The sequence below is a fragment of the Acomys russatus genome, chromosome 20 (assembly GCF_903995435.1).
Source record: "Acomys russatus chromosome 20, mAcoRus1.1, whole genome shotgun sequence".
Classification (NCBI taxonomy): domain Eukaryota; kingdom Metazoa; phylum Chordata; class Mammalia; order Rodentia; family Muridae; genus Acomys; species Acomys russatus.
Genome location: NC_067156.1, coordinates 32,755,084 through 32,773,744, shown reverse-complemented (window position 1 = coordinate 32,773,744; position 18,661 = coordinate 32,755,084). Strand labels below are relative to the sequence as shown.

The 18,661-nt window shown below is 45.1% G+C and overlaps 1 protein-coding gene across 1 annotated transcript; it reads right to left on the bottom strand.

Annotated features, from left to right (window-relative positions):
- Window positions 1–8,892: 8,892 nt before the first annotated feature.
- On the bottom strand, window positions 8,893–14,111 carry LOC127204788 (uncharacterized). The gene is given in 2 exon segments (XM_051164005.1): window positions 8,893–12,705; window positions 12,741–14,111. Coding segments are annotated over 2 exon segments (5,184 nt in total).
- Window positions 14,112–18,661: the final 4,550 nt, after the last annotated feature.

Sequence of the window (18,661 nt, the reverse complement as noted above, 5' to 3'; positions counted from 1 at the left end):
AATACAAAAAGAAAATTCCTGTTCTCTGGGAAAAACATTTTCTCGAAAGATCTGCATTACCCAAGACACAAAGTAATGTTAGGACTTCTAAGTAGTGATATCCTTAAGTACACTGATGCATGGAAGTGATTCCTTTATTTTATAGATAAAACACTGATAAATTCTTGAGCAAAATATAAATTTCTAAGTATATTCTTTCAGCCATATTATCATTTAAACTGTCCTTAGCTTTGGAATTTTCATTAATAAAAGAACTAATTGATGTGACTTTAAGTTGCACTCGGAAAGAAAACATGTACATGATATAAAGTGTTTAAATGAAACGTGTTAGGAGTAACAGCCATGAATTTTCTCCTATCTTTCGTCAGCTAAATGGTCATTATATGTATATTTTTAATGTCCTTGAATTGTTTTTGAGACAGGGAAGTTTTCATTTCTCCCTCTGTGATTTTAAAATGTTCTGGTCATTAAAGAGTGACCAAATCTGCAGTTAGCATCTTTTGAAACCTTTGGTCTAGAGGACCTGTGCCAGCTTTGTGGCCATAGCGCCCTCTTCTGGGCACTCTTAACGTGCAAATAAATTCTTCAGCACAGCATGCAAACCCTTCAGATTTTTAGGGAAATGGGACAATAAATACAAAAGGGGGGGGGATGAAGATTTGTTTTGAGAAAATGGCCAAGGAACTATCTAGAAATTTCAAAAAATTTGTCCCTTCTATATTATTGAGGTTGATTTCCTATTTGTAGAATGTGTTCCCATGTGTCAGACACAGCAGCTATTGACGAGGAAGTATACCGCTTTGTGTTTTCCCACCGTTTCAAATGATGGCTCACAGCTCAAAACACAGCCCTGCTGGCCTCCTCCTTGGAAGAGGAATAAAGCTATGTGTTGAGGGGCTGTTCAAGCATGTCTTCCACTACCTTGCACACTCGGGCTACAATTTTGTCTACTTCCTCTTACTATTTTTCTGTATGTGTTTATTTTATATGTTGATGTGCATGTATGTGTGAACATAGACATACCAAGGCACAATAGCCTATTGAAGGGGTCTCTCTTTCCGCCATGTGAGTCCTGGGGATTGAACCTTGATTCTCAGGCTTGGCAACAGCTCATCAGCACAATTTTCCTATTTTAACACTTACTTTTGTCCTTTTTTTTTTTTAAGGTGTTTACATGTTTTAAAAGATGAAAATGAAAATGAAGTACTCATGAGTTGTACCAGTCAAGTTGTATAATCTTTAAAATTGAACAGGACCTAACGAGATAGCTCAGGCATTAAGGACCCTGCACTCTTGTTGAACAGCTCATATTTGTCTATAATTCTAGCTCAGAGGGATCTGACATCCTGTTCCAGCCTCAAAGGAGACCTGAACTCACTTGTGTTCATGCATGTGGACACACATACGCACACACACATACACACACACACGCACACACACACACTTAAAAATAAAATAAACAAATGAAAGTCAACAAAACACTCTTTCATAGTTTGCACAAGGTCCTGAATTTGACCTCCAGCATTGTAGTAAATGAACAAAAGAGATGGAGCAAGTTTTCTACTCTGTGATTCCAGTAGCCAAAAACTCAATGGAGCCCTTTCTTTTATGCTGGTAGTATACCTGGGAGTGAGAAGTTGAACTAGAATGGTCTCTATGCCAATTTTCTTCAGAGATACGGCTCCTGGTCATCAACCATGCTCCAGTGGATAGCACCACAGCCAGGGGCACGGGCAGCATGAGTTGGACTTGGGGAGTTGTCAAACATAAAGAGGACACAAAATTGAGAGGGGTCGGGATATGACCAAAATACATTTTAGGCACATATTTAATTCTCAAACAATAAGAATCTTATATTTAAAAACAATCAAACGAGACCTGTGTTGAGATAGTCTGCCACATGTTCCTAAGCATTGATAAGCATTAGCCGAGCTTCATTTACTGTATAACATTCAAATGTCTGTCTTTTTCTTTGGAGAACACTTTGAATTTGCATATTTCAGCACAAGAAACACCTTCCTCTGTGTGTGTGTGTGTGTGTGTGTGTGTGTGTGTGTTTCTGTGTGTGTTTGTGTGTGTGTGTGTATGTATATTCAGTTACCACTGTCTTTACTATTTTCTTTTTTTATTTGAACCGGCTACCTAGATGTTCTAAAATCAAGGGCTAGCTAACAATAATTGAAAACAAAATAACAGTGGGTGCCTTTTCTAGGTCACATTAGCGCTCTAAAGAGTCCTCTGGTGATAGCTTGATTTGGCGGAGCATCCTCTGTTTACTAGGACGCAGACTATGAATTCGCACCTTTTTTTTTTTTGCATTATATTGATATATTATAAATGACTTTGATTTGATCGGAATGTAAAATATAGTTTGACCTGTAGGAATTATAAGCCCTATAATCTAGTAACCATTCTATAACTAACTCTGCAATCTATCTATAATTTTAACTTTAATTAAGTTCAAGTATATAGCAGCTGCCACCTTCCAAAGGAACCCACATGAGAAATGAAACACTTATTTGAATATGTTTGTGCCATTTGAAAATGTACAAAGGTGATGTACTATGGTGCATCCAATTCTTCATACTGACTGAGCAAAATCTTCATGAATGCACTTCATCACTGAAATGTTCTTCAGATCCCTCTTAATAGCTCATTTTTCCCATATACCGACAAACACTCTCTGCTCAAATTCGGACTCTCTTACCCTCCCCATCCCCAGATCTCCAGAGCTGACCCTGCCTGTTTCTTTTGCTTCCAGTTCACAGAGCCAGGCTTTCTCTCTTCCTCTTAGCCAGCTCCCTCTCCTTGGCAGCTGCTTAGATTTGTTAACAACTTCCTGTCTTGTTATTTTTCTCTCAAAATCCAGTAAAATTGCTCTTAGGCTTAAAAAAATTACATTGCAAGCATAGATTTGACATTTTTATGCTCTAACGTTCTGTGGACATTGTAATATTTTGGGGGAAGAACATTAAATTCAGTAAAAAGCCTTCTTTTTACCTATTTACTTTTGTTTGCTGTTGTTTTCTTTTCTTTCTTTTCTGGGGGTGGTGGTGGTGGTGGTGGTGGTGGTGGTGGAGGATTTGCAGAGGCCTTTCTTGGTGCATTTGTGCACATGAAGATGTTATGGAAGAATTGCTGCTGTATTGTTCGCATAAATCTAGAGTGTGGGCCCCCTGGCTGCAGGGACTACTTTCCCTAGATGGGTTCTCTGCTCCTGGTTAGCTTTGGCTTGGTTCCCTTGGCCATGAATCAGTTTCTGTTACTTCTTTGTAACAAATGAAGGAGTGATTGGGTGACAGGATGGCAGGGAGACCCCCTTCTTTCCCTGTGGTCAGGCTGTGAAGAGAGGCCATGGCAACAAATGCATAAAAGGGCAGCCATGCCCCTCTCACAATTACAGGGCACCTGTGTGGTCACTCATGCTCTTGGGCAGCAATGTCTCTCAGGTATCTTGCAAGTAGCTTCTCTCTTTCTACCATGTGGCCTCAGGAATGAAACTCAGGTTGCCAGGCTTGGTACCAAGAGCCTGTGCCATCTCACTGGCCCTCTGAATGTGTTAATTTCTCAGTGTGCATTTAATCTCATAGCATATGTTGCTGTGGGCCAGTAACATTTTGAAAGACCAAGACTTGACAACTCTCTCCATGGCCAAAACTCAAAAGCCAGTCTCCAACCTTCCCAACGTCACCATCATTTCAATGGAAGGGGCTTGTTAGCACCACACTTAAGTAGCGTCTGCTGCTGATTTTCTATCTATAAGTAAATGGATGAAAAAGTAAATTTGATCATGGAAATCTTTTTTAAAATATATTTTATTAATTTATTCATATTACATCTCAATTGTTATCCCATCCCTTGTATCATCCCATTCCTCCATTTCTCCCATTTCCCCCTTACTCCCCTCCCCTATGACTGTGACTGAGGGGGACCTCCTCCCCCAGTAGCAGGCTACCAAGAAGAGACTTGATTTCATGGAAATCTTAGCCATCTTTGCTTTTCACATTTTTTCATTAACTGAAAGAACTTCTGCCATGAGTAACCAGGATGTGGCTTCTACAATACACACTCTGTACTTCCAGCAAACTGTAGAGAAGTAATTTCATTTCCGCTAGCTAAACTTGTATATTCCAATAATGTAGGAGTAGTAATATTTTCCACATAATCATGACAAACATTAAATGGAACCATGCACAGAAAGTGTTTAATATAATTCTTTGTGAAAGGCAGTGTGCAACAAACAATGGTGGGTGCTATTGCTGCTTTCTTATCTTACTAGAAAAAAATCTTGAAGTTTTTGAGTGGATAAAGATGGAACAACATTTGAGGACAAATATTAGAACGTCACCAAAGTAGACTGTAAAGATTTTCATAATGTCTATCATCTATGTCTTATGGGTTGGAGGCTGACAATAAAATTTATCTCAACTGTTTTACATGTAGAATTCATTTAGGAATACTAGTCATGAAAGAAGACGGTACTCTTAGCTAATAGATGAAAGAATGTTCAATATATACATTATTGGTAACTTGTTTTGGTTCTTTGAGCTCACTAAGAGAAAGCTGGCTCTGAAAGTGGTATTGACTCTCCCCCACGCACACTTCAGACCCAAGCATATTTGTCTCAAAGTGTCTTCCAAGGCCCCTTGTCTGGAAGCATACTGCACCCACTGACCCTATGAAGAGAGGGAAGAAAAAATGAAAATAACCCAAGAGTAAGGCATTGAATTCTTGGGGATGGCTAGAAGGTAAGCCATTTCTTGCTGAGGTTACCATTACTTATTTCATGATACAAACCTGTCTACAGTCCAGCCACAGGAAGTATGTCTGTGGAAAGAAAGCTGAATGAAAAACTCCAGCTGATGCCTCAACTTTCCCAGTTGTTTTCTGCTGGATGTTCTGAGCACCCGATTTGATGACATCATCTCTGTTGCTCTTTGTTATTTTACTTGGATGCTCCACCTGAGGGGATTTTGCCCAGGACTCTCTCTACAAAGATAGCCAGTTGGCTGTCAGTGGGACATCCCTAGTTGATTTCCGCTGGATGTTTTAAGCACCTGTTGTGATGATGTTTTACTGTCGATCTACTCCAGTTGGTTTTTGTTGTTTTTGTTTGTTTGTTTGTTTGTTTTGACCTAGTACATACTCAGTAAACTCACTCATTGAAAACTGAAAATATGATTACCATAGATCATTGTCCCCTGGTTCAGAATAGGACAAACCAAAAACAAAACGAAACTTAAAAAATGCTGTTTATGCCTGCCATTTCATTAGCAGGGTTATGGGGGCCTAAATGTAAACCTTCACTGAAGTCTACTTGGGCAGTAGGAGAACTTAGATTAGGATAGGATTTGTGATGATAACTACCCTGGCACACGTTAGTTATTTCCTTTTTCAGATTTGTTAGTTTGAAGAAAAAAAAAAAAAGAATACATTTTGGGGTCAATGAGATGGCTCAAAGAGTAAGGGCATTTGTCCTCAAGCCTGACAACCTGAGTTTAACCTCTGAACCCGTATGGTAGGAGAGAACCAACTTCACAAATTGTCCTCCTACACACCAACAACCAAACAAACAACTGTTAGGGTTTTGTTTTGTTTTTTAAGTTCGTTTTGAAGACCCGATAGGAGTACAAGCACTGACAGCTAGTGAGGTGGTGGGCAGTCACTAAGTGTCCTTTTGGTTTGTTTGGTTGTTTGGTTGGTTGGTTGTTCAAATCATGGTTTCTCTGTATAGCTCTGGCTGTCCTGACACTAACTGTAAAGACCAGGCTGACCTTGAACTCAGCGATCTGCCCACCCATGCCTCCCAAGTGCTGAGGTTTAAGGAATGTACCACCACGCCTGGTCTAAATGTCCTTATGATGATTGTTCCCATAATTTTTGAAGGTGTTCTGCTGGGCAGTTCATCAGAGCATCGCTCTTCCTGTCTTGGGATAACCACATCGGACAAAAGGAAGCTGAGCCTTTTCAGTACACACTAGAGGGCAGTGGTCCCATATCTAGACACCTGACAGTGTGTCGCCATCCCCACCCCCCACCTCTTTGCATTTCTCTTTCATTTTGTATAGGTCAGAGAAAGGGAATTTCCTACACATGAAACAAATGACACTTGTGTCTAGAGTGTGGCTTAGTGGTATTCTGCCTTTTCCCAATAACTTATCTCATTGAGTTTTTAATCATGGCAATATTACTAACTTTTTTGTGGTGTGTGTGATTTCGTTTGTTTGTTTGTTTTGTTTTGTTTATTTACTTACTTTCAAAAGGTTTAATCACTTTACCGCCCTATCCCAGCCCCCTCCCTCCTTACCTCCCTGTCCCACCCTCATGCCCTCTCCTCCCATTCCCCTGTCTTCTGCTTCTCAAGAGAAGAGGAGGCTCCCAAGGGTACCAACCCACCCTGGCACCTCAAGTCCCAGCATGACTAAGCACATCCTCTCCAACTGAGGCCAGACAAGGCAGCCCAGCTAAGGTAAAGGGATCCAAGCAGGAATTGTAATGCTGTCATGTGCTGTAACATTTTGGTTAAGCAGATGATTTTCAATTGGTCAATTAAGATATTCAAGCTTGTCTATTAAGATCTGTTGTTGTTGTTGTTTGTTTGTTTGTTTTCTGGGCTGGCACCACTTACAGATTCTGAGCAATTGCCTAAAGACAGCTGAAATCTGAGAGAAGGTTGGAAGCCCCATGAAATTAGGAGCGCCTGGTGTTCAGGAGAAGCATCGTTATTCCCAAGTCAGGTCTAGGATGGTAGAAAGAGGGACTTAGGTGATTGCAACAGGCAGAATTTAATTCACTTCTCCAGCCAGATCTTGTTCTGAATTTGTAAATTTGACCCGCACATTCCTATTGTATGAATTACCTTCTTCAGTTCTTCATTTGCTGCACCAGTTGCAAAGGGCGGTTGTCTGTAAGGGTCTCTTAATGGAAGAAACACTGAAAATTCTCTCCCAATACAGTCACGTAACACCCCTCCTTTCTTACTCCTCTAGTTTATTTTTCTCGTTTTGAGATCTGAAAACAATGCCCTCATCCTGGGGAGTGACTTGGTGTTAGTGCCTAGCCTGCACAGAGTCTCAGCCACAGTCCTCAGCGCTACACCAAGTCAGCAGTCCTCTACATAATGAGCAGCCCTCCATTTTGACTTTCCTGTTCTAATGAAGTGAGGAGGTGGGCTGCAATTAAAGCAATGAGTATTTCTGATGCGGCAGCTCAGAGTGACAGCTGCAGGCTTGAGTGGATTGCCAACTGCCTTTGCATTCTCAGAAAAAGATAGAGGTAGTATTATGGCTGCAATTTGTTTACTTCTTTATGTTTTCTATATATTTAAATTAACTAAATTCAGTAGCTATGAGTTTGATAATACAATTTTAAAGGCTTTTTTTTTTTTTTTTAAATCAGCATATACTACATCAGGTCTAGGGACCCTAGGAGGATACTCACCAACAAGGAAATGTCCTCCCTTCTCCCCAGAGAAAGTGAGCTGATTGGGGTTGTTAGTTTCATCTTTTTTGTGCATTTAAATTTCTTGCTTTTTCTGCAATGTATAGTATATGCCCAGTAAATGAGCGTTTACACAGTCTATACTATCTGCATAATAAAAAGTTGAAGGTTGTGTCTTTATAGGTCACATGTACACCAAGAAGTAAATATTTAGACTATAAATTTGTGCTTGTTTCAAATCTGCATTTTAGGTTTTGCAAATAGATGATGCCCATCAACATTTGGAACTGGACCTGGTGACATTCAAAGCTGCCCTTGGGCGGGGCTCCAGGGCGCATGCACAGGTCAGGAGAAATGCTTGCAGCTCCCTCTGTTTCTTCCAGCTCAGCACTTCGGAGGCCATGTAAAGCCTGACTCTAGATGACAGCGTTACTAATGCTAAACATAGTTACATATTTGTGTGGTTCTTGATGCTTTCCTGGACACTGTTCTGTAAGCTTCTGAGAAACTGGAGATTGGATAGTAGGTTGGCCACATAGGTGTACATCCGTGTTCCTTCCTCACACAGAAGCCCAGTGAGGCTGGTAAACAGTGAGGCTCCCATTTGTATTCTGCTAAAATCTTAGCAAAGGGGGGTCCGATGTGTTAAGAATATCATTTGAAGCCTTTTATGGGGGAGGTCCCACCTTATTATAGTAGGACTAATGAAAGACCCCCACTCAATTAGGTGGTCTATCAGTGGAGACCCTCCCAGAGACCAGCGAGACCAGACGATCGGCTGCAACAGCAAGAGGCTTTATTGGATACACGGGTACCCGGGGCATCCAAGTCAACGCAGGACTGGCGCGCCCTCGAGCTGGGGAATTGGTCTTTTATAGGGTCAGGAGAGCAAAAAGCGCGCGTACAGAAGCGAGAAGCATAGTTACAGGGTTCTGATTGGGTGATTCAAATGAGGCTAGATTTATTCGGGTTCAAGTCCTGGTCGTGGCTGTTTTTCGGTACCAGGAAATTGGGAGGGGGAGTGGGTGGTTATCAGGGGCCTTAGGTAATACCAGGTGGCCGACCACCCACAGATATCCTGTTTTAGCAAAACATCTTGTTTTTCTCCCCTGCCCTGTCTTGCTTCACTGCCCCGTTCCCTCCCTCTTGGGGGAGGGGGGTTGAACCCTGCACTTGGTTCAGCCTTGCAAAATGGTGTTACTGCTGCTAAACTATTAATGGTGGTTTGGGGTCTTTCATTCCCCCATTTTCTTTTGTACTCGAATGGAATCTTTCATTCGATTAGGTGTTCTTTAGCCTGTTTTAATTGCTGATACTGTTGTGTGAGGACCAACGCTTGCACCACGGATATACTTGAGTTAACAGTGGTGCCGGCCTGATTTATAATCTGCCAAGTATAGTTGAAAACGCTGTGGGGGGACCCCAACCCCTCCGGCATCACCCAAAGCAATATCAACAGCGGGACAATCTTATCTTTAGGGGACTTCGGGTACGATGAACTTTCCATGTTGCCGCCGGCTCAGGCTGTTGTCTGGGGGTGTCTTCAGAGGCGGTGGGGTGTGCAGCCTTCACGTGGGATGCGTGGACCCAGGCGGCGATTCCGTCCACCTTTATGGCTGTTGGAGTGGTCAGCAGCACGATGTATGGGCCTTTCCACCGAGGTTCAAGGCTCTTAGTCTGGTGGCGGCGGATCCACACAGAATCTCCAATTTTGAAGGGATGAGGCAACACAGGTTTGTCAAGCTGGTCTCTGTAGGCAGCGGCTAATGGTTTCCAGACTTCATTCTGGACCATTTGCAAAGCCTGCAGGTGTGCTTGCTGTGAGGGACTGGTGGCAAAAGAAGCAATATCAGAATCAAGGAAATGTACAATTGGGGGCGGTGCCCCGTATAGTATCTCAAAGGGTGTGAGTCCATTTGGGCCGGGAGTATTCCGGGCCCGATATAATGCCAGTGGGAGGAGGGTTACCCAGTCTCTAGTGCCAGTTGCCAGCGTTAATTTAGTTAAAGTCTCCTTAATGGTCCTGTTCATTCGCTCTACCTGACCTGAACTTTGGGGTCTATAGGCACATTGAAGCTTCCAATCAACCCCCAATAGAGTGGCCACCTGCTGACTTACCTGGGAGACGAAGGCGGGCCCGTTGTCGGATCCCACGACCTGGGGCATACCGTACCTGGGGAAGATCTCTTCTAGAAACTTCTTGGTCACAACCTTGGCAGTTTCATGTTTAGTGGGGTAGGCCTCTACCCATCCTGAAAAGGTGTCTATAAAGACTAATAAATACTTGTAGCCATACATGCCAGGCCTTACTTCTGTAAAATCTACTTCCCAGTGAGTTCCAGGACGGTGTCCTCTCGGTCGAACTCCTGGACTTGCTGGGGACTTGTTGAGGTTAGCCAGAGCACAGGCCCGGCAGGCAGCGGTGGCGTCCTGGAGTGCTTGCTTTTTACCCAATAGGAACAACCCCGTTTCTTCTCTTTCCAATAGGGTTTTTATCTTTTTAGACCCAGTCTCTTTGTACGGCACGGCAACTTTGTCCCCCACAAGCCACCGTTTCCCATCAGGGAAAGCCCCCATTTTCTTTAGCATCTCTAAGTCTTTCTCGGTGTACTCCCAATCTTTATCTTCCACTGTATCCCCGGGCACTTCTTGGTCTGTAGACTCGGTCAATATTGTTGAGACCAAATCTTGGTGTTTTTGAGGCCGTTGCCCAATCGCGGCCGCTCGGGCGGCCTGATCGGCCAGCCTATTCCCCTTTGCTACCGGGCTGTCCCCTGCCTGGTGGCCAGGACAGTGCATGATGCTGAGTTGTTGAGGCAAGAACAAGGCCCGGAGGAGAGCTAGAATTTCATTCTTATTTTTAATCTCTTTTCCGTCTGATGTGAGGAGACCTCTCCTGCGGTAGATTTCTCCATGAATATGGGCCGTGGCAAAGGCATACCGGCTGTCAGTGTAGACATTGAGTCTCTTACCTCTTGCCAACGAGAGTGCTTTGGTCAGGGCAATGAGCTCGGCCCTCTGGGCTGAGGTACCTGGTGGTAGGGTGGCATCCCAGATGACGTCGGTCGTAGTGGTGATGGCGGCCCCAGCTTTCCGCTCTCCATCCAGAAGGAAGCTACTCCCATCGGTAAACCAGGTGCAGTCTGCGTCGGGAAGGGGCCGGTCCGTCAAATCCGACCTGGTTTCATGAACTTCTGCAAGAATCTGGAGACAGTCATGGCCCTCGGGGTCTCCCGGGAGGGGCAACAGGGAGGCCGGATTTAGAGTCACAATGGGCCCAAATTGAATCCGATCAGTATCTAACAACAGGGCCTGATAATGTGTCATCCGGGTGTTAGAGAGCCATCGGTCGGGAGGTTGCTTGACCACGGCCTCAACGGCATGGGGGGCAAGAATAACAATGGGTTGCCCCATAGTGAGTTTACCCGAGTCTTTGACCAAGGTGGCTATGGCCGCCACCATGCGCAGGCAGGGAGGCCATCCGGAAGCAACAGGATCCAGTCTCTTGGACAAGTATGCCACCGGCCTCCTCCAGGGCCCAAGACGCTGAGTCAGGACCCCCTTTGCATATCCCCTTTTTTCATCTACGAATAATTCAAATGGTTTAGTCAAGTCTGGCAATCCCAGAGCTGGGGCAGTCAACAGCGCCTTTTTAATTGCGTCAAAAGCCTGTTGCTGTTCTTCTGCCCACATATACAGAGTCCCTTGTTTGGTCAACGGGTATAAGGGGGCTGCCATCTCAGCGAACCCAGGGATCCATAAGCGGCAGAAGCCAGCCGTGCCCAGGAACTCCCGCAATTGTCGAGGGTTCTTTGGTGCAGGAATTTGGAGGATAGTCTGTTTTCTGGCCTCAGTCAGCCACCTCTGCCCGTCCCTAATTTGGTAGCCTAAATAGGTCACCTGTTGCTGGCAAATCTGGGCCTTTTTAGCTGAGGCCCGGTACCCCCGTTCGCCAAGGGTCTCTAACAAGGCCGCTGTGCCTTTCCGGCAACCCTGCTCTGTCTCGGAGGCCAGTAGGAGATCATCTACATATTGCAAGAGGATCAATTTGGAATGTTGCACTCTAAAGTCAGCCAAGTCTCTGTGCAATGCCTCATCAAACAGGGTGGGGCTATTCTTGAAACCCTGGGGAAGCCTGGTCCAAGTCAATTGTCCCGATATCCCTAAATCAGCATCTCTCCATTCAAAGGCAAAAATCAGCTGGCTGTTTGGGTGGAGCCGTAGGCAGAAAAAGGCATCCTTTAAATCTAGTACTGTGTACCACGTATGGGTTGGTGGTAGCCCGGTCAGTAAGTTGTAGGGATTAGGGACGGTCGGGTGTATATCTTCTACCCGTTTATTGACTTCTCGTAGGTCTTGTACTGGGCGATAATCTCCAGTGCCCGGCTTTTTAACCGGGAGTAAGGGGGTGTTCCAGGGCGACTGACAAGGCACAAGGATCCCTTGGTCTAATAGCCTCTTTATGTGGGGTCTTATTCCTTGATAAGCCTCTTGTGACATGGGGTATTGCCTTATGGAGACGGGGCTAGCAGTCGCCTTGGGCGGAATCAGCAAAGGGGTCTGGCGGAGCGCCAGTCCCATTCCTCCCGTCTCGGCCCATGCCAAGGGAAATCTGGTGAGCCACTCTGTTGGCGCTGTACTTGGAACATCAGCTTCGTGAAGTCGATATTCTTCATCTAAGCTTAGGACCAGCACATGGAGGGGCTGCCCTCGGGGTCCAGTTATGCGGGTTCTGGGCCCCTCAAAATAAATTTGTGCCTTTAACTTAGTCAGAAGGTCTCTCCCCAGCAATGGGTAAGGTCAGTCAGGGACATGTAAAAAGGAGTGCGTCACCTTACCGGAGGCGAGGTGTACTTGCCGCTCCGTAGTGCAGTGATATCGCTTTCCTCCGGTGGCTCCCTGGACCCAGGCATATTTGCCTGAGAGTGGGCCCGGCTGGGAGTTCAGGACCGAATGTTGGGCCCCAGTATCCACCAGAAAGGTGACGGGCTGCCCCCCCCCCCCACGGAGAGGGTTATCCTGGGTTCAGGGGGGGGGCTCCTGACCCTGACTTCCCTAATCATCTCCTAAATTTAACAGGGAGATTCGGGACTCCGGCTGTCTGCTCTTAGGGTTCCTCGGGCAATCTCGAGCCCAGTGTCCTTTTTCCTTGCAGTAAGCACACTGGTCCTTGTCCAGTCGAGGCCCCCTGTGTCTGCCCTGGTCCTGTCTGTCCTGTCGCTGTCCTGTCACTACAGTGGCCAATATCTTACTAATTCCCTGTTCCTTTTTCTGTCTCTAGCATTTTCTCTCTCTTCTGCCTCTCTCCTGCGACTCTCCTCTCTTTCTTCCGCTTCCTTCTTCTGCCTCTCCTCTCTCTCCTCTGGAGTTTTTCTCTTATTATAAATCTTTTCCGCCTCCTTCAATAAATCCTGCAAAGAACTTTCTCTCAACCCTTCCAATCTTGCCAATTTCTTTCTAATATCTGGAGCCGACTGTCAAATGAAGGACATGGCTAAATTGGTGGCCTGTGCCGGGTCTTCTGGGTCATAAGGCGTATACACCCGGAAGGCTTCTTTTAGCCTCTCTAAGAAAGCGGAGGGTGTCTCATCCGGTCTCTGAACAACTAGCTTGACCTGGGCCAAATTGGTGGGTCGCCTTGCGGCCCCATGGAGACCCGCCATGAGCAACTGGCGATAGAGTCGTAGGTGGTTCTTACCCTCCTCTGTAGCAAAGTCCCAGTCCGGCCTCTCTAAGGGAAAGGCACTGTTAATTTCATTAGGTAGTTGGGTAGGTTGGCCGTTGGCCCCAAGCACATTTTTGCGAGCCTCAAGCATCACCTGCTGTTTCTCCTCTGTAGTCAGGAGCACCTGGAGGAGTTGCTGGCAATCGTCCCAGGTTGGCTGTTGTGTCACTAGAATAGACTCAATGAGAGCAGTTAATTTAGAGGGGTCTTTAGAGAACGAGGGGTTATTATTTTTCCAATTGTAGAGATCTGACGCCAAGAAAGGCCAATACTGAGGCCGCCCATCTTCCCCCACGCGGAGGGGGAAGGCCTGAGTAGAGGAATCGGGGGGGGGGGGGGGAGGGTCCCTCCGTCCCCTTAAACGACCGGCCACCGGGGATGGCTCGGGCGGGACGGCAGCCTCGGCGGCGGCCGCTTCCCCTGCTCCCGGGGCCTCTATTCCCCCTGGTTCTCGGTAGGGGGGAGGTTCTTCAGTTAATAAATCAAGGAGGGGCCGGTCCTCCGGTGGCAAAACTGAAACTGGCGGTCTCTTCTTCTGAGTCTGATCTCCTGTCGCGGGAGATGATCCAGAGGTCACGGGGTAAAGGCTAGACCTGGAAGGAGTTAAAGGAGGGGGCAAGGGAGGGGCAGAAGGACCGCTGGAAACAAAAGGCTTGACCCAGGGAGGAGGGTCCCTGGCTAATTCTTCCCAAGTGATGATATAAGGAACTTGATCCGGGTGACCGTGGGGTCCCGGATCCATTATTTTGGACTTGACCTGCAAAATAAGAGGGAGATGAAACGAGCCGTCCCGGGGCCAGCCCACTCCGAAAGTGGGCCACTCGGACGAACAGAAAGTCTCCCATTTGCCTTTGCGTACTTCGACTGATAAATTGTGGGCAGTCGTCCTTACGTCTTTCCAGTGATCCAAAGTCAAAGTCAAGGGGGTCGCCACAGTCTGTCCCATCGTCTCAACAAACAACGATAACACGATAACACAGAGACAAATAAAAATGAAAGCAGGACACAAGAGCCGCACGGCCCGACTTCGGTGCCAAAGTGAAAGTAAGAAACCAAGCGGAGACCTTGAGGAGGGTCCGGATCCCTCGTCTCCCAAGTGGAGAACGCTCGGCTCCAAAGAGCCCCGTGTCTCCGTACAAATGGGTCCCCAAGGGACCCTCCAAACACCTTTGGGACGTCTCCCAGAGGCTGTGGAAAAGACGTCCGAGCCCGTCAGCTCCTTCTAGTTTCCACCAAATACAAATCGACCCAGCTGAATCGTACAAGACACGAAACGAAGTACTGGACACATAAAGAGACAACACCAGGACAAGGCCGGCACTCACCTCCCGAATTTGGGTCGGTGGTCCCTGGGCAGGGGTCTCCAATCCCGGGCGAGCCCCCAAATGAAAGACCCCCACTCAATTAGGTGGTCTATCAGTGGAGACCCTCCCAGAGACCAGCGAGACCAGACGATCGGCTGCAACAGCAAGAGGCTTTATTGGATACACGGGTACCCGGGGCGTCCAAGTCAACGCAGGACTGGCGCGCCCTCGAGCTGGGGAATTGGTCTTTTATAGGGTCAGGAGAGCAAAAAGCGCGCGTACAGAAGCGAGAAGCATAGTTACAGGGTTCTGATTGGGTGATTCAAATGAGGCTAGATTTATTCGGGTTCAAGTCCTGGTCGTGGCTGTTTTTCGGTACCAGGAAATTAGGAGGGGGAGTGGGTGGTTATCAGGGGCCTTAGGTAATACCAGGTGGCCGACCACCCACAGATATCCTGTTTTAGCAAAACATCTTGTTTTTCTCCCCTGCCCTGTCTTGCTTCACTGCCCCGTTCCCTCCCTCTTGGGGGAGGGGGGTTGAACCCTGCACTTGGTTCAGCCTTGCAAAATGGTGTTACTGCTGCTAAACTATTAATGGTGGTTTGGGGTCTTTCATTAACACCACCTCTGTGACGTCATCTGTCCCACTTCCCTGAAGGTCATCCTACCACTCTCTAACTCACAGTGAAGTCTGTCCTTCAGATCCTTATTTGGCAATGCTGTTCTGCCAGCACTGCCACCGCCCTGTAACGCAGAACCCCTCCACTTCATCCAATATCAGCTGAAATGTCTCCCCACAGACATCTTTCCTGGCCATATTGTTTAAGTAGGTATGCTCTCATCTTCTCCATATTAGTTAGCTAAAGCTGCCTAGCTCATCCTAAACTGTTGTGTCCATCAATTAATGCACACTTTATCAACTCATACTTTTAGACTTAATTGATGTGTGTCTTGCCCCCATGTATGTATATGCACATACACGCACCATATGCATGTCTGATGCCTGTGGATATCACAAGGGGGGATCAGATCCCAAAGAACTGGTGTTAAAATGGTTGTGAGTCATCATGTGGGTGCTGGGAAGAAAACCCATGTCCTCTGTAATAATAATTGTTTTTAATCTGCTGAGCCAAATACTCTCCCTCACCCCTAGCTCTTTTATATGCTTTAATATAGGCAATGATAGCTATAAATTTCCATCTTAGGACTGCTTTCATTGTATCTTAGTGATTTTTACATGTTGTGTTTTCTTTTTTTTTTTTTTTTTTTTTTTTTTTTTTTTTTTTTTTTATATTTTAAAGATGCTTTTATTATTATTTTTTTTTTCTTTTTTTTTTTTTTTTTCTTATTAATTTATTCTTGTTACATCTCAATGTTTATCCCATCCCTTGTATCCTCCCATTCCTCCCCCCCCCCCCATTTTCCCATTATTCCCCTCCCCTATGACTGTTCCTGAGGGTGATTACGTCCCCCTATATATTCTCATAGGGTATCAAGTCTCTTCTTGGCTACTTGCTGTCCTTCCTCTGAGTGCCACCAGGTCTCCCCCTCCAGGGGACATGGTCAAATGTGAGGCACCAGAGTATGTGAGAAAGTCGTATCACACTCTCCACTCAACTGTGGAGAATATTCTGACCATTGGCTAGATCTGGGAAGGGGTTTAAAGTTTACCTCCTGTATTGTCCTTGGCTGGTGCCTTAGTTTGAGCGGGACCCCTGGGCCCAAATCTGCCTATCATATTGTTCTACTTGTAGATTTCTAGGACCCTCTGGATCCTTTTATTTTGCTGTTCTCCCATGCGTCTCTCATTTAGAGTCCCAATAGGATGCCTTCCCCTCTGTCCCAGTTTCCTGGTAAGTGAAGGCTTTCGTGGGACATGCCCCTTGGGCTAGTATGCAGATATAAGTGAGTATATACCATTTGATTCTTTCTGCTTCTGGGTTAACTCACTCATTATGATCATTTCTAGCTCAATCCATTTATCCACAAATTTCGGGAATTCCTTGTTTTTAATAGCTGAGTAGTATTCCATAGTGTATATGTACCACAGTTTCTTTATCCACTCTTCTACTGAGGGACACTTAGGCTGTTTCCATGTTCTGGCTATTATGAATAAGGCTGCTATGAACATGGTTGAGCAAATTTTCTTGTTGTGTGCTGGAGCATCTTCTGGGTATATTCCAAGGAGTGGAATAGCTGGGTCTTGAGGAAGCCCTATTCCCATTTTTCTGAGATAGCACCAGATAGATTTCCAAAGTGGCTGTACTAGTTTGCATTCCCACCAGCAATGAAGGAGTGTTCCTCTCTCCCCACATCCTCGCCAGTATGTGGTGTCGCTTGAATTTTTGATCTTAGCCATTCTGATGGGTGTAAGATGGAATCTCAGAGTTGTTTTGATTTGCATTTCCCTGATGACTAAGGAGGTTGAGCATTTCTTTAAGTGTTTCTCAGCCATTTGATACTCCTCAGTTGAGAATTCTCTGTTTAGTTCCAAGCCCCATTTCTCAATTGGGTTATTCGGTTTGGTGGTGTTTAATTTCTTGAGTTCTTTATATATTTTGGATATTAGACCTTTGTCAGATGTAGGGTTGGTGAAGATTTTTTCCCAGTCTGTAGGCTGTCGCTTTGTTCTCTTGACAGTATCTCCTGCCTTACAGAAGCTTCTCAGCCTCATGAGGTCCCATTTATTAATGGTTGACATTAAGGCCTGGGCCGTTGGTGTTCTGTTCAGGAAGTTGTCTCCTGTGCCAATATGTTCCAGGCTCTTTCCCACTTTTTCTTCTAAGTGAGTTAGTGTCTCTGGTTTTATGTTGAGGTCTTTAATCCACTTGGATTTGAGTTTTGTGCAAGGTGACAAATATGGGTCCAGTTTCATTTTTTTACACATAGACCTCCAGTTAGACCAGCACCATTTGTTGAAGATGCTATCCTTTTTCCATTGAATGGATTTGGCTTCTTTGTCAAAAATCAAGTGACCATATGTGTGTGTATTCATATCTGGGTCTTCGATTCGATTCCACTGATCAACCAGCCTGTTGCTGTGCCAGTACCATGCTGTTTTAAGTACTATTGCTTTATAGTACAGTTTGAGATCAGGTATGGAGATTCCTCCGGAGCATCTTTTATTGTACAAGATTGTTTTAGCTATTCTGGGTTTTTTGTTTTTCCATATGAAGTTCAGAATTGAACTTTCAATGTCTTTAAAAAATTGTGTAGTTATTTTGATAGGGATTGCATTGAATCTATAGATTGCTTTTGGTAGGATGGCCATTTTTACTATGTTAATTCTCCCGATCCATGAGCAAGGAAGATCACGCCATCTTCTCAGGTCATCTTCAATCTCTTTCTTCAGAGTTTTGAAATTTTTTTCATACAAGTCCTTCACTTGCTTAGTTAGGGTAACTCCTAGATATTTTATATTGCTTGTGGCTAATGTGAAGGGTGTGGTTTTCCTAATTTCTTCCTCTGCAAGCTTGTCATTTGTGTATAGGAAGGCTACAGACTTTTTTGAGTTAATTTTGTATCCAGCCAATTTGCTGAAGGTGTTTATCAGCTTTAGGAGTTCTCTGGTGGAGTTTTGAGGGTCACTTATGTACACTATCATATCATCTGCAAAGAGGGATAATTTGACTTCCTCCTTTCCCATTTGGATCCCCTTGATCTCCTTTTGTTGTCTTATTGCTCTGGCTAGAACTTCGAGTACTATATTGAAGAGATATGGAGAGAGTGGGCAGCCTTGCCTTGTTCCCGATTTGAGAGGAATTTCCTTGAGTATCTCACCATTTACTTTGATTTTGGCTATTGGCTTGCTGTATATAGCCTTTATTATGTTGAGGAAAGTGCCTTGTATCCCCGATCTCTCTAAAACTTTAAACATGAATGGGTGTTGAATTTTATCAAATGCTTTCTCTGCATCCAAGGAGATAATCATGTGGTTTTTTATTTTCAGTTTGTTTATATGATGGATTACATTGATGGATTTCCGTATATTAAACCATCCCTGCATGCCTGGAATGAAGCCTACTTGGTCATGATGAATGATATCTTTGATGTGCTCCTGTATTCGTTTTGCAAGTATTTTATTTAGTATTTTTGCATCTATGTTCATAAGAGAAATTGGTCTGAAATTCTCTTTCTTTGTTGAGTCTTTGTGAGGTTTAGGTATCAATGAGACTATGGCCTCATAGAATGA